Source organism: Acanthopagrus latus, chromosome 10 (genome assembly GCF_904848185.1).
Source record: "Acanthopagrus latus isolate v.2019 chromosome 10, fAcaLat1.1, whole genome shotgun sequence".
Classification (NCBI taxonomy): domain Eukaryota; kingdom Metazoa; phylum Chordata; class Actinopteri; order Spariformes; family Sparidae; genus Acanthopagrus; species Acanthopagrus latus.
The window spans coordinates 3,808,648-3,833,845 of record NC_051048.1 but is presented as its reverse complement, the minus strand read 5'-3'; the positions used below and the strand labels follow the sequence as shown (position 1 = coordinate 3,833,845).

At 43.5% G+C, this 25,198-nt stretch overlaps 1 protein-coding gene across 6 annotated transcripts in view; it reads left to right on the top strand.

Moving 5' to 3' along the window:
- exoc6b (exocyst complex component 6B) overlaps positions 1-25,198 on the top strand; it is an 83,246-nt gene that overhangs the window by 38,846 nt on the left and 19,202 nt on the right. For 5 of the 6 annotated variants that reach the window (XM_037111767.1, XM_037111768.1, XM_037111770.1 and 2 more), the window contains 5 exons: positions 1,906-2,017; positions 2,935-3,069; positions 3,173-3,361; positions 13,811-13,952; positions 17,197-17,270. In XM_037111767.1, coding sequence (XP_036967662.1) covers positions 1,906-2,017; positions 2,935-3,069; positions 3,173-3,361; positions 13,811-13,952; positions 17,197-17,270 — 652 coding nt within the window. The remainder of the gene's footprint in view (positions 1-1,905; positions 2,018-2,934; positions 3,070-3,172; positions 3,362-13,810; positions 13,953-17,196; positions 17,271-25,198) is intronic. The other variant, XR_005077270.1, reaches the window with a different exon arrangement.

Here is a 25,198-nt window from a genome sequence, read left to right as displayed (position 1 = left end):
TCAGACCTGGCGTTACCATCCGACCTGAGTGTTCTGATCACAAGTGGACAGCCCGAGACCATTGAAGACACATTAGAGATCCGATTACTCAGCACACATTCAGAGGTGGTCTTGGCAAGAAGAGGAAGAAGAAACCGATCCAACCATTGAACTACTGCCGTCAATATCACCGCACTCCCTTGACAAATCATGCGATTTTGAGAGTTTTTATGTGAGGAGAAACTTGGCTTTCCTTTTCCTTGTAAAGAAATGTCAGTTTGTGGCAGCACTGCTGTACCAACATGTCTGTTTCTGCATCTGCTGTTAAGTGTGTCCTACCTGCTGACATTTAGCGGTGCAATGTATTCATCATTTACCCTAGATTATGTGAAAAGAAAACATTTTATTGACGTTAAACATGTCAAATTATACAAATCCAGTCAGCAATAGATATAGACAACTTCCTTGTTGCCTGTGGAGAAAGTGCCCAAAGATCAGCCAATTTTGTAATTCAATAAGTCAGGAGAAACTTTATAAATGTTGTGAAATGCTGCCTGTGACAAATCCTTAATCATATGGACCTTCTTGTAAATTCGGCATTAAAATCAACACATCAAGGTGTTTCTCTCCTTGTAAACAGTGTTAGTTTGTTGCGTCATCGCTCCACCCTCATGTCTGCTTCCATATCTTTCGCGTGTCCCAAATGCGTATGTTTAGCTGCTGAATTTATTCATCATTTACACTAAATGTATCAAAGGAGACAACGTTTAATTCAAAGTAAACAAATACAATTGTGCAACTACAGCAAATGGGAACCAAAATAGGGAACTTTGTTGTCTTTATAAACCTTGCAAACTATTTGGGCCTTCTTGTAAATTTGGCAAATGTTCTCCATGAAGTTCTCACTTTCTTTGTGTAGAAGTGTGTATTTGATTCAGTGATGTACCTTTTTTATTTGCATATAGAGCGGGGACAAGTGGTCACTAGACGTATGTTAATTAGAGCCGTCTACTTGTGATAGAATCACTCAGGACGGCTGAACGAAGGCCTTTGACTTCATGTGCCTCCTCTCATCGTCTCCTCGCTGTGTTTTTCATTCTGTGCGTGTCTCCCGTCTTTGTGTTGTCAGAGTCCAACGGCGTCTGGACTCGACCGGGCCTCAGTTCATCTTTTTGTGCAGCTTCTAGGAAAAACTGCCATTAAAAAAAAGAAAGAAAGAAAGAAAAGAAAAAAAAAGCTCTCTAGAAACTCTCTGTTGAAAATTTGTCTGGGTTTCTTCACCAAACATCACCCACATTTCAAACATAACAAAACCGATAGTATGTCAGAGATTTTGTAAGTGGCTCTGATTAGCTCCATCAAACATTTGTTTTGACAGGAAATTTGAGCTCAATTCAGACTTAACAGCCTGCTGGCTTTCTTTAAGCCTCGCTGGCTGAGCAGAGGTGGTAATTTTATGACTATTTAAAGTCTGCAGAGGACGAGGGCGGGTGAATATATCAAAAACTGCGTGGCTAACATCATGACAGGTGACGAATAGGTCTTAAAAGTCTTTAATTTAGATATTTTATTAATTTGAAGACAGATTTTTACTTCTTTAGAGTCTATTTATTTTCAAGCTGCGGTCTTATCGGGAGATTTGAGGCAACGTTAGACTTCTAATGATCCTGACAGCTCATAACATGGTAATGTACTCATTTGAACTGGCTGGCATGTAGAGAATTTTCCAAATGGAGAGATTGGCAGACGGAGAAATTTCACTTAAACTGTTTGTACTGGCGTTCAGACGCGGCAGATCGCGGCGAGAAGTGGAATAAATCGCTTCTGCACAGTCACTGATTCTCTGTCTTTCTCTTTTGTTTATGTCTGTGTGTGTGTCTGTGTGTGTGTGTGTGTGTGTGTGTGTGTGTGTGTGTCCGTCCACAGCTCTACGGAGGTAGATGATATGATCCGCAAGTCGACAAACCTGCTGTTGACCAGAACCCTCAGCCACTGTCTGCAGTACGCCATTAAGAAGAAGAATGTCGGGCTGGCAGAGGTACAGTGTGTGTGTCTGTGTCTGTGTGTGTGTGTGTACGCAATGTGTAAAAATATGACGCATGTGATAATCTCTCTCTGAGGAAACCAACCAGCTAATGCCGTTTGCACAACTCTCTCGGATTGGTCATTTTCCACCTTTCCAGCTCATTAACTCTCACAAAAACAGACATTTCCTCTTTTTTTTCAACCTGCTGCTGTCGTCGTCGTCGTTGTTGTCATAATAATAACTGCGCAGAACGTCTAACTGTGATACCGAGTGGTGATTTTTATTTTCCACTTCCCACGTGCTGTTTGTTTTCCATGCTCCATAATCGGGCCTGGAAACCAAACATCATTAATTCTACAGGAACAGGGTGTAACGATATGAGAGGGTGTTGTGGAAAATTCTGCGTTCTTTATTGAGGAAGCTCAATTAATAGTCAGACACCGAAAAGATAAAGAGCAGAATATTAAAAACAAATGTCCGACAGAGGCTCGTGATGCACAAAGCAACAGCACATTAAAGTGTCGGTAGACTGATTAGAGTAGAAAATAAACTTTTATGTGTTTTTATTTAAAAATTTCCAACAAATGAATACTTAAAATCTATAATTAACAGACGTGTAGCTCAAGTCATTCAAGTTATTTATTCATGGTCAGTCTCTCCTGCAGTATCCAGAGAAATACAAGGTTTTAGTTCCCGTCTGACAATGATTTTATCGGCCAGTTTTACAGATGAGGAACCTTATTAAATATATTTACTCAAGTAAAGCTTTGAGGTACTTGAAAACTGATAATAAGAACAGAGCAGAAGTTGACATCTTGACATCTCCTGTGTTCATGTTATGGCATACTTTCAAAATAAGATGACAGAAAGGTTCCCAGAAGCAACATGTTTAAATGGTTACAACACTCAGTGTCATTTTCTGTGTCCAGCTGGTGCAGGTGATCATAAACACCACCCACCTGGAGCAGAGCTGCCACTTCCTGGAGGAGTTCATATCAAACATCACAAACGTCCCGCCTGACACGGCGAACGCTACCAAGCTGTACGGGACCTCCACCTTCAAGGTACGCCGAAGAGCCTCCTTCTGTTCTTCTATCAGTCCTTTTTCTTTTCTTTAGGTAAACAATATGACAGGGATGCATTATTCATTAAACGTGTATCTTGCAGGACGCTCGTCACGCGGCCGAGGCGGAGATCTACACCAGCCTGAACGCCAAGATCGACCAGTTCCTGCAGCTGGCTGATTACGATTGGATGGCCGCGGTGCAGGGAGGCGGGACTCTGGACACCAGCGACTACCTGATCGACCTGATCGCCTTCCTGAAGAGCACCTTCAGCGTGTTCACCAACCTGCCTGTAAGTACACACACACACATGTAAAAACATTGAGTGACACATTTTAATAATCAATAATAATGATAAAACTTTATCTTTTAACAGCGATTTTCAAAACAGAAATACAAAGTGTTTTACAAGGAGTAATGAAGATAAATATAGATAACAAATACCCAAAAATTAAATAAGAAAGGTTAAATAAAATGCCTAATACTAAAGTAAAACAAGCAAACCACAAATAATTCCTTTAATTTGTAGCCACACAACTTGAATCTGCAATGTCTGTCTTTCAGATGCTGCTTTATGTTGAAAATCAAGTGTGTGTGTCTGTTTTATTTGTGTAAACTATGTGTGTGTTCACCATATACATACCTTTATGCGTGTGTGTGTGTGTGTGTGTGTGTGTGTGTGTGTGTGTTATATAAGCTCCCGCACCAGTCTGTCTCTGGATGTAAGCGTGAGACATCACAGGGCCGGACAATCTGCTTTAGTTCGTTAGAGTATCGGCTTGTTACGGGTTAGATCGTTAACATGGGGCTCGTTAAGCTCATTAAAGGGTGAGCGGGTCGGGTCAGCAGCACCAGATTACACAGCGGCTCAGGCTATTGACTCCACAGCCCCGACTGTAATGACATTATACACCCTGTCAGGATGACACAGCCATCAGCAGTGGAGAGTCAGACAATTAGATCTTTACGAGTGATACTGTCAGCTGTCCGACAGCTCACCATAAAATACATGCTTTTCCTGACTTTAAACGCAAAAAACCAAAGAATACCTACATTATTCACCACCGTGGACAAATGTAGAAAGGTGGCAGGGTCCGCCACATATAAACAAAGTGAAACAGTATAAACTGTGTTGCCCTTTACGGTCGGTATGTTCATTCAGTTTATTCAGTCATGAAAATGTGGGGGAGTTTGATTATTTAGTTTGTTCTGGCAGAACAATAATCAGCCAATGAAGATCTTAGAATCTCTTCCGCAAAAAAACTACAGAGTGCTCCTTAAAATAAATAAAGTAACCGCTGAATATTCAGTGTTTCCCAAAGAGTGTTGAAGTCCTTCCCCTCTCTCTCTCTCTGGCATCGTTCTCTCAGACTCATTATGACAATAAAAGTAAGACAATGCCTAAATTGGTTGTCATATATGCGTTGGCGGCCTCTACCTGAGCTTCCAGTCCAAATAACTGATAACTGTGTTGATAATGTTATGCCCTGTGTGTGTCATCAAAATGTGGTGGTCAGTGTTGCAATTGTGGTGTAGTGCCTCATGATATTGATGCTGGACTGAAGGGAAAAAATTTGAGTTTTCTAAGTATTCAGCGGTAAACTGGCCGGAGGCCTGAGGCTCCCAAATTGTTTTCTAACCACATCATTTTTAACGGTGAGGTTAACATTTCCTCGAAACAAACCAGGAACTCCCAGATCGATAATAAATCTGGAAATATAAATTATTTTGACTCGTGTTGTTAACGTTGTTAACTGCAGCCCAGACATGACAGCATTTTAAAGTCTGTATTGAGATCTTGTGCCAACTATTAATTTCTTTCTTTAAGTTTTAATGTACACAAAGACACATAATTCGTGTTCCCACACACGGGTTAGTCTTAAGATGATCTGCACATGCAGATTTGGTCAAAGCGGTTCACAAGGCCACAAGGCTACACACACAAGGTGGTCGAGCTAAGTGTTTTCCAGCACTTCTAAGAAGCTTTTCCTTCACCCCCACGAGCCCCGGACATGACCCCGTCACACACACTTTAAGACCCGCACACACACAGGCATCCACACGGTGTGGGGGCCTCCTAAGTAGATCAGATGCTATGGATCTGAAAAGCTGGGTGGTATGACCCTCTGAAACAAGAGGTGATCGTATAAAAGAGTTGAATTGGATACTGTTGAAGAGAGTTGAGGGATGCAAGAATAAAAAAACTACTAAAACTATTGTTGCTGCTGGTGTCAGTACTGCTGATCTACTCCTTTATATACTGCACCTAATTCAAGACTGACCTGAGGATAAGGTTAGAGGGACCTAATCTGAAGTCACCAGAGAATAGATAGACTCAGTCCTAAAAACACCTTAAAGTACCAAACAGCGAATGCCAACTCAGATTGTTGCCACTGCCGCTGTCGCTCTCAAAACAACCTCCAACTCCCTCAGAAACTGTCTGCTGTCACAGGCGAAGGATCTCACATCAGCTCTCACATCTCTGGCAAGTGTCCGACATACATCTTTTTCTTTGTCTCTGGACCACTTAACTGTAATTTACCTGTGTAAAACCTTTAGAAGCTTGAGACAAGGTTAGCTAGCTAGATATACCAAGGAAGTTAAGATTTTAATTTTGTCCCCCGAATTACCAACGCCAAACACTTCATGGCAGCTCTGAGGGGAATCTGACCTGTGGCCCTTTGCTTTATGTCATTCATCTTCTCTCATCCCCTTCTCTGTCACTCTTTAGCCGTACTGTCAGAATAAAAAAAAATCCCAGTTTTACGATGGTAGGGGGCTCGTTGAAGACTGCCAGCCATCGATTATTAGTCACCCCAACCCCAGAATGCTCTAGAGGTCGATTCAAAGAGACAGTCGGCCACAATCGGATTCAAGTTTCTAGCATGAAGTAGAAGTAGAGGTGGGGGTTGTGAGGGCTACCTTGACCTACATTTTCAAGGTGTTTGCAGAAAGGAAAACAGTCCCCAAGCGTCAGAACTCAAGCATCACTGATATGGCAATATTAAGCGTTGTGGTACCTTGACAAGTCACAGTTTAAGGCAAAAGAGGCAAATATAGTGTTTCAGTTGAGCTCAATTTGAAGACAGTTGAGGAAAATGTGTGGAGGCTCCAGCACACTCAGGGGGTTGAGGTCAGAGGAGGTTTGAGGTGGAAGACAGACGCTGGAGAGAGACCAAGAATACAGGAATAAGTGATTTTTATGACTGTGAAAAAAACCCTGGGATGTTTTGTAACTACCAGTAAACACACTGAAACCCAACAAGCAAAGACCCGTCGGACTCACCGTGACACAGCAACATTCTTGCTACACTCTCTGTGTGATTCTGCTTATGTGGTTGTTTAACAGCTCGACATGTAACAAGCTGGAAGCAAGCTCGCATTTCTTCAGAGACGCACATATCCAATCGCCTCAGTTTCTCACCAGAGGGGAAGACGTCGCCTTCTTCCAAGAGTTAATACGACCACTCAAGAGTTTAGTGTAAGCTAAATACTCATAATCGAATTGAGCTCAAATTTAAAGATGGAACGATGAAGGCATGAAAAGGGCCTCCGGAGTGAAAACAATCATGTGAAAAATCAAAAAAAGGAAATTCTGGACTCTCCTCTGAACCATCGTGCTCCAATTTTCTGCCTTATAAGCTCCTTGATCAGACGTCTACCGCTCACGGAGAAGGCTTGGCGGCCGCCGCTCCTCAGTGTGCTTACCGAGTTCTCCACGGTGCTTCGGCACGTCGCAACAAATTGCCAGATAAAACCAGATTAGCATCATCTCAAGGGCCTTTGTGCAATAAATACTTTGCGCACAGAGGTAGAAAAAGCTGCCAGTGACCTTGCAGTAATTTTATTTCCATGCAGCCTTTAAAGTCCTTCAGTTCCCCTTCAACTTCTCATGCCTCCCATTAATAACACGAGAGTTTTACTCTTCTGCCATCCGCTAAATGTTCCCGGTTTATGTTTCTCACTGTAGGGAACGCCCGTAGAACACGCAACCTTACCGGTGAGTATCTGGGTTGTTACGTAACGGAGTGATGTGTACCAAACCCCCCCCAACTGACCTTGTTAACCCTTTCAACTTTTGACCCTGAATCCCCACCTGTGAGTTCACCAAACCAAGCATGTGAGATGGTAAAAAAAAAACAAGGGGAGTGATGCACGTTTGCCTGATTCTGTGTTCATGTGCCCCAAAAATCTGTGTCCCAACCAGGGAGGGAAATCTAACCAGCCACCTGCCACTGGTGAACCATTTTGTTTGTGTTTTTGTTTTGTTTTTTTTTGCACCAGGTGCTTTGGCAGGTTGCAGCATCATGTGGAGGGTCCCGCTCCTCTCTAAAAAAGAAAAAAAAAATACATTTCCAACCCTGGTGTCTGTCCGATCAAATGTGGTTTTAACTCCCTGAAGTGAACTTGCTTGCTCTGGCCCCTTTTTATTGTGTGTGTCCAGATTACATTAATAGAGGAAACATTCCCAAAAATGCACCGAAAACAAAGTCCAGATTTTTGTGGTGTTTCTTGAGTGACGTGAACAAATACTCGCCGCAACGCAGCACTCTGCGATTGTTCCACAAGGACTCGACCTTGACTCGCTCCCTTGACGGACAAACACATGACTGGAATCCCATTTTCAAAGTCGTGAATCAGAAAAGACACCTGTGACCTTCAGATTCATCACCATTTTTTTTCCTGTCACAGATGTAGTGGAAGCAGCACTGAGCTGGGGTGTCGCACGTCAGCATCGTATTCTTGGTGCTGTGATCCCACATCTTGACTTTTGGCTGCCCTGACTTGCCGTTCCTGTGACTGACAGCTTTCTGGATGGACACGGAGCATATTATACACCGTGTCCAATCCCCTCCAGGAGTTGTGAATCAGTGCGTTACGGCGCTGTTGAGGCAGGGACTTATCGTGCCGCTGTGTTTTCTAACTCGGCCTGCTTCTAGCATTATTGGACTGAAGGTGAATTCAGCTGGGAGTGCTTCAAAAACAAAGTGCGTCCAAAGTGGGAGGCGTTGTTTGGTGGAGATGCACAATCGATCTGTTGCTACACTGAATGCAATCACATATGAGGGTTCTGGTTGTTCTGACAAAATGAGTCAACGGGACTTTTATTTGGATTTCTTGATTCAGACGTGATCTTTAAAAAGGCTCAGATGTGGAAACGTCCCCCACAAACCATGTTGAACTGAACACTCATTGTGTTTATTCATCCTGTTTTCAGTATTGGTACATACTTGTCGTTGTCAATAATGATTGTGTGTACAGCTAACTGATCAGGACTGCCAGAGTTCTGTGTTTAACCACAGACAGATGGATTAATTTACTCCTGACAATACGATGTGTTTAAATGAGACCACGAACACTCAGAGTTTTGTCTTGTTGCATTAAGTTAGCCGCATTTAAACAAAGATTTGTCAGGATCACACTGAAGTTGAATTAAGCTTGTTTCCAGCCCCTTAACTCTTGGTTTGAATTCTCCAAGCTGCACTAATCAATACTGTTAGACGTAGTCCACACAAACATGGGTATTAAAAACAAACTCCACATGAAATGCAAACGCAGGCTGTCAACCGCACGCCAACGCAACAGGTGGTGATGTATTATCTACCGTAAAATTAGGAAAAAGCTTTATTTAAGGAAATATTTCTATACCTGTGTACAGGCTCTTATACTAACCATAGCTCAGATGACTGTGGATGTTATTAAAAAGGTTCAAACCCACAGATGATCATCAATCTACTGAGCATTTTAGCATCTTTTAGCCTTTTGTTTTTGTTCTTCCAGACCTGGAACTTTTGCTTCAGACTCACCGCTCTCATCACAGTGTCTTCAGCTCTAACATGGTGCTGTTTTCCACAAAAAGGCTCCAGGAAACTAAGGCTGTCAGCTTTTTCAGAGCAAATACCGATTTATTAGAAATCAACACGACTGAAAACTGATATCGAGACCAAACAAAATTTTGAACAGCCAGCGATGGAATAAGTTCAATTTGCTCAATACTGTTCTTAGTAACAATTTTCGAGGTATTTCACTTGAGTATTTCCATTTTCTGCTACTTTATTCTTCCTCTCCATTACATTTATTTGCTTGATTTAGTTTCCATTTTGCTTTTTCAGATTATTCAGTGTTTAGAGGCTATTAATTGCATACATAATAAGCGTTTATGTTGCTCTGTATTGCAACTCCTCCACCACACTGACTTCATAATCCAGTCGCCCACTTCCTGTTTCTACTGCGCCTGATTGACCCTAAAACTAAACAAAGTAAAGTTGGAATAAAACACTGTAAAGTATAGATTATAAAGTGTTATCAGTCAGTTTATCAGTGGTTAAAGTGCCTGCTAAATGACCCACACACTTTGGTCTCCACCAGCTGTTGAGAAAATGAATGTTTTTAGTTGCTAAAAGTTCAAATCAGCTTGACACTAACTGTGTCATTAACACTCTAAAAGTACTAAAAAACCAAAACAAAGAGGCTAAAGGTTGTGAAGAGCAATCAGATAGTGATTTAACATCGTATGTCGTCACTGAATTCAATAGAAATATCAGATATACTGATTTATGTGGCTTTTAATGTCTAAACTGTCAGTTTCAGCTCCTCAGACAGAAATGTATCGGCATATTTCAGTGTCATTCTCATCCGTCTGCATTCCTGTCATCACTCCTCCTTTTCCTTCCTCTTCCCTCCTTTAAACTCCCGTTTCTCGATTGTTCACCTTCGTCCCCGCCCGACTCCTCCAGCCTCGTCCTCTCCCCTCCACCTCGCCTGCTTTCTTTTCGTCTCCTGTCTATTTGTTCAGCCGTTAGCAGCTGAGTAGGTTTTAATGAGCTCTTTGATGAACGTCTCTCGTTAGCTGGACGGAGGGGTGGAGGGGTGTGAGGATGGAGGAGAGGCTTCACTTGATTCTGTGTCCTTACTTTGTCTCTCCTTCACCTCCTTTTCACCTTTGCTCCTTCTTGTTTCACATCCAGCATCACTTCACTGATCCTTCCATCATGCTCTCGTCCCCTCTTCCTTCCATCCCTCTGTTTTTGAATCCTTCTCGATCTTTCCTAACTTTTTTATTGCTTCCTTTCCTCACTTTCCCCCGAACTCCCTCTGTTTTCTTTTCGCATCTTCACCTATTAATTTTCATTCCTTACCTTTTCTTCTCCTTTCTTTCCTCCCCTTTTTTTCTGTCCTTTTCTTTTGTTTTCTTTCCTCTCCTTTAATTTTTTCTTATACTTCCTTCCCTTGTCTTTATTCTTTCCTATTGTTTCCCTTCTTTGTATTTCTTCTTCTTTCCTTTCCTTTCCTTTCCTATCCCTTCCTTTCCTTTCCTTTCTTTTCCTTTCCTTTCCTCACCCTTTGTCAACCTTTCCTGACCTTCTCTTTTTCACCCTTGTTTCCTTTCCTTACTGTTCCATTCCTCACCTCTCCTCAACCTCGCCTTTCCTCTCCTTTCTTTCATTCCTCTCCTTTCTTCTCGTATCTCGCCTCCTCTCCCCTCCTCTCCTCTCCTCTCCTCTCCTCTCCTCTCCTCTCCTCTCCTCTCCTCTCCTCTCCTCTCCTCTCCTCTCCCTCCACTGTGCCTCAGGCTAATGGTTCCCAGTTGTCTGTGCTGAACTCTGAAACGACACCCCTCCTGTCAGACAGACCTACCTGTGTGTTTGTGTGTGTGTCAGTCAGGCCGGGTTCACGACATGTAAATAGAATTAGCCTATTTCACGCTCAATCTCAGCCTATGATAACTGACCCCTGGGGCTGTATGCTGTGTGTGTGAATGTGTGTGTGTGTGTGTGTGTCATACTGGAGGATATCCGGCCGGTCATAGGTGTGTTTCTCGAACATATGTGCTCGCACGTGTGCGCCGGGTGTGTAATTTGATTTCCCTTTGAGGTGAGCGCTGCTGCCTCCTGAATGAACTGCTGCTCCAGACTCTTTCCTGACGCTCACTCGCGGCTGCAGTGGGATCGTTCAGCCGCTGTCGTGTTTGTTATATAAGATTAGATGAATTTTATGGATCTCCGACTGGGGGGGAGAACAGTTTATTACAGCGGCGCAGCGGGTCGAATGGCCGCCTGGGGAACAAACACAGGAAATTGTATTAAAGTATGTCGCTTTAATGACGAGATTACTTAATGAAATTGTTTCTTAATGAAAGCCAATCGATTAAATTAATCCGTCTGGTTGTGTGTTTTTCAAATTTTGCCAAATTATGTTGATTTTTATTGTCTGGATTTGGTGTTCCAGGAAAAAAGGAAACAGAATTTGAACACTTTCCAGAATCTTCACAAAATGAATCACCTTTTAATTCATCATATCTTTGTCTGAAATGCTGTTTCTCCAGCTGTACGGGAAACCAGACTGTTAACCTCTCTTACAGTTAAGATGAAGGTTATCTACGTGCTTCTTGTTTGTCATCATGAAAACACAGTTTGGACCTGATTAACTACTGTAGAAGGTGAGCTAGTGGTCAAAATGTTGGCAGTCGGTCACAATGCTTCTTAAAACTTGTTTAGATTCTTTCTTAATGGCGCTGTTGATTACGTCTGCCTGTTAGAGTTGTTATCATTTCATACATTGGTTGCCGACGTAGCAAACTAGCTAGCTTCCAAACTATTTACCTGAGGATTGTTAGCTTAATCGCTAATGTAGTAAACAATGTAGTTCATCCAGGAGACATGTGGACTGTCCTTCGGCTGCTGTGATGCATAGTAAAGGATTTCTGATTTCTGATTCTGATTCTCCCGTCTTGTCAAGGTCTGCAAAACTCTGTGTTCCCGAACTTTCAGAACTAATCAACGGGTCTTTTAGTCAATAAAATGTCACAATCACAATTCATCACATCCAAAACCCGATGGCTCAGAAGAAGACTCAGCAAATTGTTGGTTAAAAGAAGCTGGAACAAGCAAATGTTGTGAGATTTTTGTTTTAAAATACGATTTGAAATGATGAATCTGTTGTCAGACATCGCGATCAGTAGAGTGAATGATCGATTAGCAGCTCAATCATCAAGTTGTCAGCCATCTAATTGATCTCTGGCTCTGGTTCTGAGTAGATCCGTTTGTTGTAGCGATCCCACTGGAATGAAGTGATTTTGCGTCACATTCTGCGGTTTTAAAAGCTTCTTGACTTCATTATTTTCATAGAAAAGTCATTAAAAATGAATGGTTATGGGAATAACCATAAATTGGGGCAGTGGATGAAGAAGTTTTAAAGTTTAAATCAAATTTTAAGTGCTTTCATGCGGAAAACACAATGGACCACTTTAAATTCAGGTCAAACTCATGTTGATCATTTATTCACTGCGGACCAAACTAACACAGAGACACACGGTCACATATGTGCGATTGGAGCTGTGTAAACACACACTGCAATTATATGATTATAACAGATTCACACCAACACTTGAAGCACAATTACACACGTGTTTGTCTGATTGTGTGTATATTTGCACACGGCGGGTGTAAACGGGCGTGTCCTGCTCCCATCGTGTGATAGATGAAGGCATTTAAAGATGCAGGGCTGGAATAGAAGCTCTGCTGTTTGAAGGTGTGTGTGTGTGTGTGTGTGTGTGTGTGTTTGTGTAAGCCAGACGCATCAAAGTCCCGTCAGGATTGATTAGCTTAATCAGGCGCTGCGGTAAAACATGCACTTCCTTTATATATATTTTTTTTTTGCTTTTCAGTCTTTATTTTTAGTAGCGAGGGACAGAAAAGAAAGAAAGAAAGAAAGTTTTGTTTCCTTGTGATCTCAACATGTCGTGAAATCTGTGTTAATGGAATTCAGGACGAGGAAATGAAATAATAATGGGAGCGAAATTGAGTTATTTCATCATTAGGAGCGAAACAAAACAGTTTTCTCGCGGCGGATTTGTTTAATTTCACCCCGCGCTCTCCGTTTGTTTCCCCCCGCGGCACTTCTGGGCTGAACTTCTTTCAAGCTCTACCTCATTTTCGGCTCGTTCACTTCTTCTCCCCCCCCCCTTTTCATCTTCTTTTGCTTCATTCTCCTGGAATGCAGACGTCGGGGTCGACACGGAGGCCGCGTCCAGTCACTGAGATCAGACACACACACACACACACGGTCGCGCAAACACATGTTTTGCTTTCTGTATTAATGCGTTGTCATGTACTTCCTCATCCGCCGCTTTTATTCTTATTATGCTACTTCATCATTCTGACTGCACCTGAACGCAGCGCACTACATTAACGCTGACTCTCACGTGAACTCTGATCTCTCCCCGTGTGTGTGTGTGTGTGTGTGCATCAATTAATGTTTGAGTTTCAGGCTAGCATGTGTTGTTGCTTGTGTGTGTGTATGTGTGTGTTGTTGTAGGGGTTTAGTTGGGTTTTGTCGATCCGATCCAGTGTCCGAACGACTGAACCAGCATTCGTCAGGTGGAGAGAACGAGCAGCGTGTTCACTAGTTAGCAGGGTTAGCCGATTAGCTCAGCTCCACAGGTGGTGCGGCGCTAATGTCTTGTTGTGTTGTATGAGAGTTTGAACATCCGCAAAATAAAATCAAAACTCTTATCATTTGGGTGTACCGTCCCTTTAAAATATCTCCTCTTGCTCTGACCGAGGTTACAGCATTGATTCATGAAAGGTTTTCTTCATCTTCTTACACTCAGCCTGTACAGGAAGTGATGCGCTTTACATTTCTGATGTGAACAAAGAGAAGAAGAAGAAGTGTGTCTCACAGGAAGAGATGAAATATATGAGACCTCACTCATCTCTTCCTCTCTCTTCCTCCCTCTCAGGGTAAAGTGGCCCAGACGGCCTGCATGTCGGCCTGCAAACACATCTCCACCTCCCTGATGCAGCTGCTGCTCGACCAGGAGGTCCGACAGATCTCCATGGGAGCTCTGCACCAGATCCACACCGACGTCAAGGAGTGCGAGAGTGAGTGTCGACTTCTCCTCAGCCCCATCAGTGATTCATTACCGTCACTTCACTCCTCCCTCAGCTCTTCCTTCATCTTCAGTCCTCATTACTTTCACTTTCCTGCTCCTCAAATCTCTTTTTCTTTAACTTCTACTTTCCTTTCTTCACGTATTATTTACACTCACGTTAACATTCACATCCAGAAATGCAGACGCAAAGTCAGAGAGTGTATTTGAGCATTGATGCAATTTAGTATTGTCCTATTCTTGTACTTTAATTTCCACTTAAACTCCACCAAATATTGTACTTTTACGCCTGTTATTTAGTTACTAGTAATCAGAGCCAAAGTAGTTATTTTATTTTATCAGCAATAACATATAAAATTAAGAAAAAAAAAACAGATCCCGACAGTCAGAAAAATGCTGAATGTGGTTGAACCGAACGACTTGGATCAATTTGATGAATGTAAATATAATAAGTTACTTTTGGTACTTAAGTATGAGATAGTTCATACAAGTACTATATGTGTTACTTTATTCAACACTGTATTAAAGTATATTTATTACAAATAGCCGTCGCTCTGTACAAAAAGTTTATGGTGCAAATAAAACAAGGTGGATTTAGGGAAAAGTAGAAGCTCGCCGTGTGTGCAGTTTGCATTTGAAGGCGCAGGGGGCGCTATGGATCAACCGGTCGCACGTTGAGGGAAGAGCGTCACTTATAACTTCTGAAAATCTTCACTCCTTCTTCTCTTATCGCTCTTTTTCTCTCCTCTTGCCACCATCTTTCCCCCCTCACCATCGCTCCATCCTCCCTCCTCCCTCCTCCGCATCCGATCCTCACCGCCTTTTCCTCTTCCTCCCTCCCTCCCTCCTTCCATCCCTCCCTCCCTCCCCAAGTTTGGCGTGTTTTTTGACGGAGCACTCGCAGATAAAGGAGGAGGGGAGGGCATGAAAGAGTGCGAGGCGTCGTTGGCACAGTTTTTACATGATCAAGGTTCTTAGAGTCACAGCGCGGGTCGCACGGTGTGTGTGTTTGTGTGTTGTGTGTGTGTGTGTGTGTGTGTGTGTGTGTGATGTGATGCGCAGTGACATCCGTGCAGTGCTGCGGAGGGGTTAGAAGGTTACGGAGTTACTTATTCAGGGCAGACGGAGGCCTCGGGTGGAGGAGGAGGAGGAGGAGGAGGAGGAGGAGGAGGGCGAGGGTACAGAAAAGAAGAGGCGACGGATGAAATGGAAAGAGGAGAAAAATTTGAGGGATGTGAAGAATTCAAAAGGGTGGAGGGGGACAGACGGAGGAGGAAACCACGAGACGGAGAGCGAGGGAGGGTGGGGGTGGGAAAGAGGGATTAGGTTTTAAAAGGGGGGGGAAAGGGATGAATGGAAGATAGAAGAGAAAGCGGCGAGAGGAACAGGAACAAGGGATTAACGAGAAGGGGTGAAATGAAAAGTGCAAGGTGGATGGATGAAAGGGAGGATGGGACGGAGGGGATTAGAATAAGTATATGAAATGAAATAAAGTGTTTTAAATGATAATAAAATGAGCGAGAGCGACGGATTCGGTCTGAGGCAGGTGAAATGAAAAAAATGGAAAGGGAGAGGAAGAGAGCGACGGGGTCACGAAGAGGTGGAAGTGAGAAAGAAAATGGATGAAGAGAACTCGTATGAGAGAGGATGAAGGGTCGAAAAAGACAAAAGAAGAGAAAAAGACTGAACATTAATAAACGAACAAGAGGTTTGAAGAAAAAAGCAAACTGGGAGAGGATTAAATGAAAAAAACGAGAGGGTGATACAGAAGGATGAAAGAGGTCAGAGAAAATGGGATTAAACAAAAAAAAAGGGTGTGAAATTAAAAAATACAATGAAAGTACACAAGAAAGAACGATACGTGGATGAGAGGAGGGATTAGAGGGACATTAATGGAGGAGGAAGTGAGGGAGAGGACAAGGAGGAGGAACTGGAGATTAAATGAAAGGTGGCGGCGGGGAAATGGACACCATCAGGAGGATTTGTTTCATTCATTCAACCGCTAAAGGTTGAAGAAAACGGCAACAAATCAAAACGATGGTCACGAGACATTGATGTAGCGTTGAAAAGCAGAATAAGTCAAAGACAGAAGCATCAATCTCTCGTCTGAAATGTTTATAAAGTTCTGATTGTGACTGTTTGAGAGCATGATGTTGGTTTTCATGAGTTAGAGGCGATCTCTCTCCGGCCTCATCCAGGTTGTTTCTGAGCCACCAAACCATCAGGAAACGCTCGTACGGATCGTTGTTGAAGTTTAAAAGACCCTTTTTTTGTCATGAGGATGGGTAGAAAAGATGTGTAACGAATGACGTGAAGATGGAGAGAGTAAGAAAGGTGAAAACGTAGCAGTTAGCATACGGAGGTTTGGTTTGGAGAACAGGACTAAAGGTTAGTTCAGCCGATAGCTTCACTGTTCGTGTGTGTGTGTGTGTCTCACGGGGGTCACTGAAGATGGCAGGCGTGTAATCAGTGCGTTGGTGTGTGTGTGTGTGTGTGTGTGTGTGTGTGTGTGTGTGTGTGTGTGTGTGTCCTGAGGTGAAGAAAGAGATTAGCCACAGGCCTGCTCTCCCCTCTCTCAGAGCGGCACTCCTCTTTTCTCTCGTTCCCTCGCTCAGAATACCAGTCGGCTTGTTTACGGGCGCCAACTGACGCCAAGACCCCAGCTCACACTCCGTACGACCCCGACACACACATACACACACACACACACGCACACATACATTCACGCACAAACAGGCGGCACCCCGGGTTCAAAATCCAACAGTCCTCAACTGTTCTCAAACATGCGGGCGAAGCGCTGTACAAACAACAAATAAACACACACACACACACACACACACACACACACACACACACTCGACCGGCTCTCACACACACACATTCAGCACAACTTACATTGAACCACACTACAGAACCTTTGCTCTTCCACACACACACTCTTTCTCTTTCTCAACAAGACCCGGCGACATGACTCTAACACCCTGCCCTCCCCTTTCCCTGCCCTCCTCCTCCTCCTCCTCATCATCCTCCTCCTCCTCCTCCTCACCCCCCACCTCCCTCCCTCCCTCCCTCCTCCTCCCCAGGCTGTCATTTGTCTGCCAATCTATCCCGATGCATAGCGAATCCGACCAGGTCTTTTATTATTCCGTTTTTCACCCTCTTCTTTTTCCTCCTCCTCCTCTCTTCCCTCTCTCCGGGGGTGGACTGGGGGGGGGCGGGTTTGTATTTTCCCACAGGTTTTGCCAGAGCCGGCCCGGTCGCAGGCTTCCAGGGTGACACGTTGCTTCTGGCCTTCAGTGACTTGAGACAAGTAGGTCTTTGTCTCCCTCGTGGTCCTCTCTCCTTCGTTTTCTTCTTTCTCTGTTTTTTTTTTTTCTTCTCTCCACTATCTTTTTTCTACCTCCTCCTCCTCCTCCTCCCCACCCAGCGTCCTTTTCATCCTTCCTCCCATCTTCCCTCACACCCCCCCAAGACGTCCTCCTCCTCCTCCTCCTCCTCGTCTTCCTCCTTCATTTGGTTTTCTGATTTCTTTTGTTTTCTCTCTTACTTATTTTTCCACAACAATCCCTCCCTGCATCTCATCTCCAGTCTGATGAAGATCTGTTTCACAACTTATCAATAATCATGCTCACGTTATTCTAATATGATGAAAAACTGGGGGAAACATCTGCATGCACTCACTTACTGATGAGTACTGCTATATCTCAGGCAATTAATCAATTAGACTGGAACAAATGATTATCACAGTTTGTCTGAACCCAAAGATTCTCATTTACAGTCAGAACTTAGAAAGAAAAGCAGCAAATCGTCACATTTACGAAGCTGAAACCAGCAAATGTTTGACACTTTTCCTTGAAAAATGACTTTCAAAATAGTTGAAAGAATCGTTTTCTTTCGATCGACTTACCGATGAATTGATTACAGCTCAGAGGACCCAAACACACCCGACCAAAGATTAAATATCTGGCTCTATTAACAAAAAAGCTGCACTTGATTTCTCTCAGTGACGGGGTCCACCACCGATCCAACATGCTCAACTGGCTAAAAACAGCGGTGTGGGACGCACCACAACATCTAGACGACTGTTACATTCTCACACTAGTTTAATCCCACATATATTTTATCTGCAGTGTAAACCAGACTGCCTCTCCCTTTGTTGATCTCTACTAGCGAACAGCAACATGCACAGAGACGTATTCCCTCTGCAGAAGTCGCTCACGGAGGCTTTTTATTAATTCAGACAGCAAGATGAAGCTGAGATGTTCTAACTGATGGTGCTGGTGAAGAGGTCCAACCCTCCACCAACAGACTGGAACCATAACGCTCCAACACTCGTCCAGCGTTTACTAGGTCACAATGTTGCGGTTAATCTACGCGTCAGTCCCTCACGGGCCGACCCGGGTCCTCGGACCTGATATTGAGAAACGTTTTGAGTTCAGGAAGTGGACCCGTCTCTGCGCTGGGAGCGTCTTGTTTTGGGGTCCTGGGAAAAACGGAGCAGAACCAGCCGGAGGAGGGACAGAACTGGACTGAACTCCGCTGTGTTCTGCTGGAGAATACAGGATGTTGGGCGGTGTGTGTGTGTGTGTGTGTGTGTGTGTGTGTGTGTTTGCGTGTGTGTGTGTTTGTGCGTGTCTGTGTGCGCGCGCAGTATTCTGACTTTTTTTTTTTTTTTTTAACGAAAAAGCGTTTGGCAGGGAAGTGCGTACGTGCGTGAAAGCGCGTGCGAACGATCTCGCCATCGATGTTTTTCGAGCGTTTTTTTCTTTTCTGGAGAGACTTCGGTGTGTGTTTGTGTGTCGGTCATCGCCGTTGTGTGTGTGTGTGTGTGTCATCGTTGTGAATGTGTGAACCAGGGCGGAGAGCCCAAGTGAGAGTTGTGTGTGGCTTTCTGGCTTCGCTGTGTGTGTGTGTGTGTGTTTGTTTGAAAGTGAGTGTGTGAAACTGAGCGTAGAAGTGTGTGTGTGTGTCCGTTTGTGTGTCATCGCAGTGAATGTGTGAAACAGGGCGGAGAGCGACTCAGAGTTTGTGTGTCTGCCCGTCTTTGATGCGCATGCTCGTGTGTGTGTGTGTGTGTTTGTCGTAGTTGTTGTGGAGTGTGTGAAAGTGGGTGGAAAGTGTGTGTCTCTATTTTTGTGTGTGTGTGTGTGCGTGACAGCGGATGACGGATGGGCCGGCAGGACGGAGCAGGGGACGATGAATGAGGTGACAGACAGAGACGGATAGCCCTTTATCCCTCCGTCACAATCCCTCTTTCTCTCTCCCTCTCTTCTCTTTCTCCGCCTGTCGGGATGATGCAGTGCCTCTTGTTCTCTCGCTCGGAGGAGGAGAAGGAAGGGGGGAAGATGGGGAGAAGGAGAAAAGAAAAAAATTGCATTCATCCGGCATCGATGTTTACTTCAAACCCCCTCCTCCTCCTCCTCCTCCTCTTTCCTCCTCCTCCTCTTTCCTCCTCCTCCTCCTCCTCTTTCCTCCTCCTCCTCCTCCTCTCTCCTCCACTCTTTTCCCACTTTTGCTCCCCATCTTCCTCCCGTTTCCATCCCCTCCTCCCTTTTTGTTGATCAGAATCCGTCGACTCCATCGCTCCTTTTGGAGTTCTTCAGCCTCCTTTTGCTTCTTTTATTTCTATTGTTTTTTTTTGTTTTTGTTTTTTTTTTCCAACCCTCTTTCTTATCATATCAAAAGAATTCCTCTCCGCCCCCCCCGTCCCCCCGATACGCGCTTTCATACGTAAGTCTCCGTTGCGTACACATCTGCCCTCGGCGCATCTTTTTGTGTGCTCGTGACATCCGCATTCTTTCAGGTAAATTTGTCATCTTCGTCGTGTCGACATGCTCATACGTGATGCTTTCTGAGTGTGTGTGTGTGTGTGTGTGTGTGTGTCTTTGTGTGACCCGGTGGTGAATGGTCGATAAATCACGCTGACGGGGCCGTTTGTTGTGTGGTCGGGTCCCGGTGTTCTGGAAGGTTCCGGGGTCCTGGGACAGGGCCGAGACAGGAGTTCCCCCAGGACACACACACACTTTCACATATTCACACACAAACACACACACACACTTTCTTAGATACTTCGATGGACACACACAGCGAGCGAGATGAAAACGTGGTTTGTCTCCAAGGAGGTGAAAAAACGCAGAATCAAGAGCAGCGACGTCAGAGAAACGTTTAATTTATTGGGATGTTAGTCGCCAGTTTTTAGGATAATCAATCAATCTTTAATGCTGTTTTTCAAGCAAAAATGTAGAAAAATAGTTGTTTCAGCTTCTTTAATGGGAGGATTCGCTTCTTATCTTTGTCATTATTGATAGCAAATGGAAAGTCTTTTGGATTTTAGATGGACAGACAAAGTTTTAAAGGGCTGCAAGTAACTTAACTCTTTTAATTGATGATTAATCTGTCAGAAAATGGTGAAAAATGTTGCTTAAAGCTCTGGAAGAAGTCCTCAGATGTCTTGTTTTGTCAAAGATATTCAGTTTACTGTCAAAGAGGAGGAAAGAAACCAGAAAATATTCACATTTAAGAAGCTGGAATCATAAAATTTTGACCAAATCTAATATGAAATGATTGGTTTCAAACATTTTAGAAACAAGACAGTAGATTTATAGTGAAAGTAATTGTTTGTTGTAGCCTTAATACTGTAAAAAACAATAATGTATGTGTGTTGATACAGTGTTTTATTTTCCATACTAGAGAAAAATTAAATTCATCAGTATTTTATTTCAAGTTCCTCATCACAAAACAAAATATAGCCTGAAATCAGCTAAAAAAAAATACTGTTTTTAATTAGGAAATATCTGATCAGACGAATCAGGAGCTAAGCCTGAGGATCGGTGTCATCTTCTTGGTACTCTGACAGTTTTCAGTGCCCGGTGCTGCAGACACAAACCGCTCACTGCCCACAAAGTATTCAGCTTCCACACCAGCTCTGAATATCTGAGTTTCTCCTCCAGCAGAGTCTGAACTTCTTTCCATTTGTTCCCCCCCCCCAAAAAAAAGAAACCAAGACTTGTGTTGCTTTAACAGATGGGAAACTTCTCAAGTTCCTCTTGCATGAGATAAACATAGCAGCGTCCCAATTCCATACCAATACTGTGAAGTATACCGGGTATTAGTCTGCAGTAGTGTACAGCTTTTTGCTTTGAGATGCTGCTGTCAGCGTGTGGCTGTTTTATTTTCCTTTGCATTTCATTAAGTTGTTCGACAGCAACGTCCATCAACACCCCTCAAAAAATCTGCCAAAACGACGCCGATGATTCAAGCCCATTGGCCCGAACACAAGACGATATTTTCATTCTAGAAATTACATTTGAAAATGTCGGGGTTGGATTATTTTTAAGCACTAAGACATCTAATATTCACTTTGTTACATTCTTAATGTTGCGTGGCTGGTTTGAAAGTGGTTCATATCTTCGATCTTCCTTCCAAAGTCAGATGTTGGAAAAGGGAAGTTCAGTTCAGTCTTGTAATGAAAGATTTTTTGGAAACACAATCTACAACCCACCAAAGTTTATTCGTTGCCAGTTCAAACCGTACGGAGGCGGCAGTCAACGAACCTGCCAGCATGTTTGGCAATTTTTCTCTCACCCATCACGAGTTCCCAAAAAACCTTTTTAATGGAGACGCAGTTGATTTCCAGCCTCAGACATCTACACGTTGTACCGGAATGACTACATGCATAAACAGAGCAGAAATCAGTGCTTTGGACCAAACTGCGTCCAACTCGGTGGGAATCAAAGCGTCTGTCAGAACTGTCTGTTCAGTCTGGCTACAGACTCGATCTCCTGTTTATGTTGAGCTCCAACATCAGACGTCTGCTTCACAATTTTTCTGTTATCACTCCAGAATCTTGTCTGTCGTCTCCGCCTCAAAATATGGCCAGAGCGTTTCTAAAAAAGTGAAACCACTGGATGTTTTAGGGAGACCTCTGGACGATGTCCATCCATGTTTGTGGCACGAAAAACTGATGTTTTGAGAGGAAGTCGGGCAGCTGAACCTAAACAAACGTAAACAGGTTTGAACTTGTCTGTGGTTTTACAGAAACGTACTTTGCCAATATTTATTCTGGCAATTGAATTGTTCAAAACACAAAGATTGCACAATATGAAATGGAAATAAACGATCAGATCAAACAGTTGTAATGAACTTTGTGGAGTTTCTGTGATTTGAGGAAAATGTAGGACACATACACGGCAAAAAACTGAAGTTACCACGTGTATTTGTCTAAGTTCTGGTCAGAATGTCTCATTATACTTAATAAAAGACACAACTATGGCACTGAGTAGAGTGCATACCTCCTCCAAGGCCCAGCAGTCCCCTTGAATTCAATCATGCCTGATCCAATATAAGAGAAAACGTGATTACATTTTCTAGATCCAGATTTTCATTTAGATCTAATCGCCAGATTTTTTTCATTAACGTTACGGCATCGTTCCCTGAGAAACTATCGAAAATGGAAACCGATCAGCCATCAAACCAACAACCAGCCAACCAGATAAATAAACCAGAAAACCAACAAACTAAATGTTTAAAATGATATTTCCTTCATGTAGCTGTCACCTTGTGTTCTCTATATTTAACTGAATACACCTAAATAAGTATAACACAGCCGTGACCCGTTCACCCTGTTGTTACACTGCACTTTCTCCTGGTTCCTCCTGCGTCAGACAGTCGGACTTTCACAGTTATGACCAAATATCTCAGACTGTAGGAAGGAAGAAAAAAAAGGCTGATTCACTGTAACAAGCTTATCTGAGCTGTCAGCAGCGTTCTCCTGTTCTCTGCAATTGCTAAATAATTTGGTGAGAGTAGGAGGCTGAGTGTGTGTGTGTGTGTGTGTGTGTGTGTGTGTGTGTGTGTGTGTGTGTGTGTGTGTGTGTGTGTGTGTGAGAGAGAGTGTGTGTGTTTCTATGTGTGTGTGTGTGCTGCCCTTCCCCACAGATCCTATCAATCCTCCTATATTTAGAACATTCAGAAGTCTGTGGTTACTTCAAACCTTTGGCTGGCCCTCGTGTGTGTGTGTGTGTGTGTGTGTGTGTGTGTGTGTGTGTGTGTGTGTGTGTGTGTGTGTGTGTGTGTTGCGGTGTGGCGTCCCCCCAGAAAAACGCTTGCAACAGTAGAGTTCCACTCATCCCCTTCTCCACTCGTTCAGACGCCAGGCATTCTTCCACCTTCGGCCCAGTCCTCTGTGTGTGTGTGTGTGTGTGTGTGTGTGTGTGTGTGTCTTTTGTCATTGATTGGTCGAGGGTTCATTCCTCCGGTTGACCACAGACAGTCAGATTCCATCCATTCATCATGTCATCTCTTCTCTCTCTCTTACGTCTGCGTCTCCAGCTTGCTGGACGTTAACTGTTTTCTTTCTTTCTCTTCTGTCACCTTCAATTCTCCTCACTTCTCTTCTCACCCAATATTTAGATTTCCCTCCACTCTCCTCTTTTATTCTCTCTTTTTCCTCTCCTCTCTCCATCTTTCTTACCTTCCAATCAATTCCTTCCTATCTCCTCTCCTAACTATCGCTCCATCTCCCTTCCTCATCTCCTTCACTCCCTCTCTATCTCTCCTCACCTCCTAATTTTTCTCCTGTTGGTTACGGTCTTCCCTTACTGTCAGTTTCTTCCTCTCCTCTCCACATCATTCCTTCCCTCAATAACTCCTTAACCCGCCTTAATTTCCTTTCCTCTCTCCATCTTTCCTTTCCTTTCCTTTCCTTTCCTTTCTTCTCTCCATCTTTCCTTTCCTTTCCTTACTTTTCCTTTCCTTTCCTCTCTCTAGCTTAACTCTCTGTAATTTCTTGGTCTTTCATTTCTTTTCCTTTCTTCTCTCCATCTTTCCTCTTTCCATCTCTCCTTTCCTTTCCTTTCCTTTCCTTTCCTTTCCTTTCCTTTCTTTGCCTTTCCTTATCTCTCTCCATCTTTCTTCTCTCCATCTCTCCTTTCCTTTCCTTTCCTTTCCTTTCCTTTCTTTGCCTTTCCTTATCTCTCTCCATCTTTCTTCTCTCCATCTCTCCTTTCCTTTCATTTTATTTCCTTTCCTTTCCCCCTCTCATACACTAACAGCATTTCATTTAATATCTCCATCTTTCCTCTCTCCATCTCTCCTTTTCTCTTCATTTCCTTCATTTCTCTTTAAGTTCCTTTCCTTTCCTTTCTCCATCTCTCTCTTCCTTTTCCATTCCTTTCATTTTTTTTCCTTTCTTCTCTCCATCTTTCCTTTCCTTTCCTTTCCTTTCCTTTCCTTTCCTCTAATCACCTCCTCTCCTACACTAACTGCATTTCATTGGTCACGCACACACACGTTTGCTTTGAGAGCTTGTGTGTGTGTGTGTGTGTGTGTGTGTGTGTGTCCCAGCCGTTACCTCACGAGGCTTCCCTCTCGCTCTCCAAGAGCAACATGTCACAGCATGACAACTGCTCCCCTCATCCCGACTCTGTGTGTGTGCAGATTGACCGGCGTGGCCAGTAGCGATTATCCAGTGACAGGATACCAGATTCTCCCTCTCTGCTCGTGTGTGTGTGTGTGTGTGTGTGTGTGTGTGGAGGTAATAGACAGGCTAAGGGATGAGATGAGGCCCAGTGGGAGAGGAAACCTCCATCTCACCTCCTCGTAACCCAGACTAACGAGGCAGCGATTGGAGAGAGGGAGGATGGTTGGAAAAAAAAGGGGGGTGGTGGAACGTATGGAGACATATTTTTAGGGGAAAATACCGGCTAAATGTAACAATACGTTCAAAACATCGAGCCTAATGAGTTTTCCGAACGTTATATTTTTACTCTCTTGACAGTGGTTGTTGGATTAGAGAGCCACACACTCTTTTCAGATTTCAACCTGTCCTGAGTGCCTCATACTTTGCAGAAAACAGTTCATTTTTAGCCCCAAAATATCTTCTTGCATCCATACAAAAGCAGGACAAAGTGGAGAACCAGCTGCGTGATTAAATACATAAGCGAGTTACAGTTTGAGTATCAAATAGGGCTGAACATCAAGATCGTGTTGGGAGTATTTTGACAGATATTGCAGTTTGAGTTATAATTTTAGTATTTTGGGTTTCCTCATGCATATGATTTGTGTGCTGGGGCGTCTCTGTTGCACCACAATGCTTCATTTTTAATGACATGTTGTGACACATTTTAGAAAAACTGCTCAGACCCTTGAATACATTTAGGTCATAACTTTTGCTCCTCTGTTCTGGATGATAAGTGAGCAGATAATATATGAAAAAGACACATTTGTAGAAAGACAAAG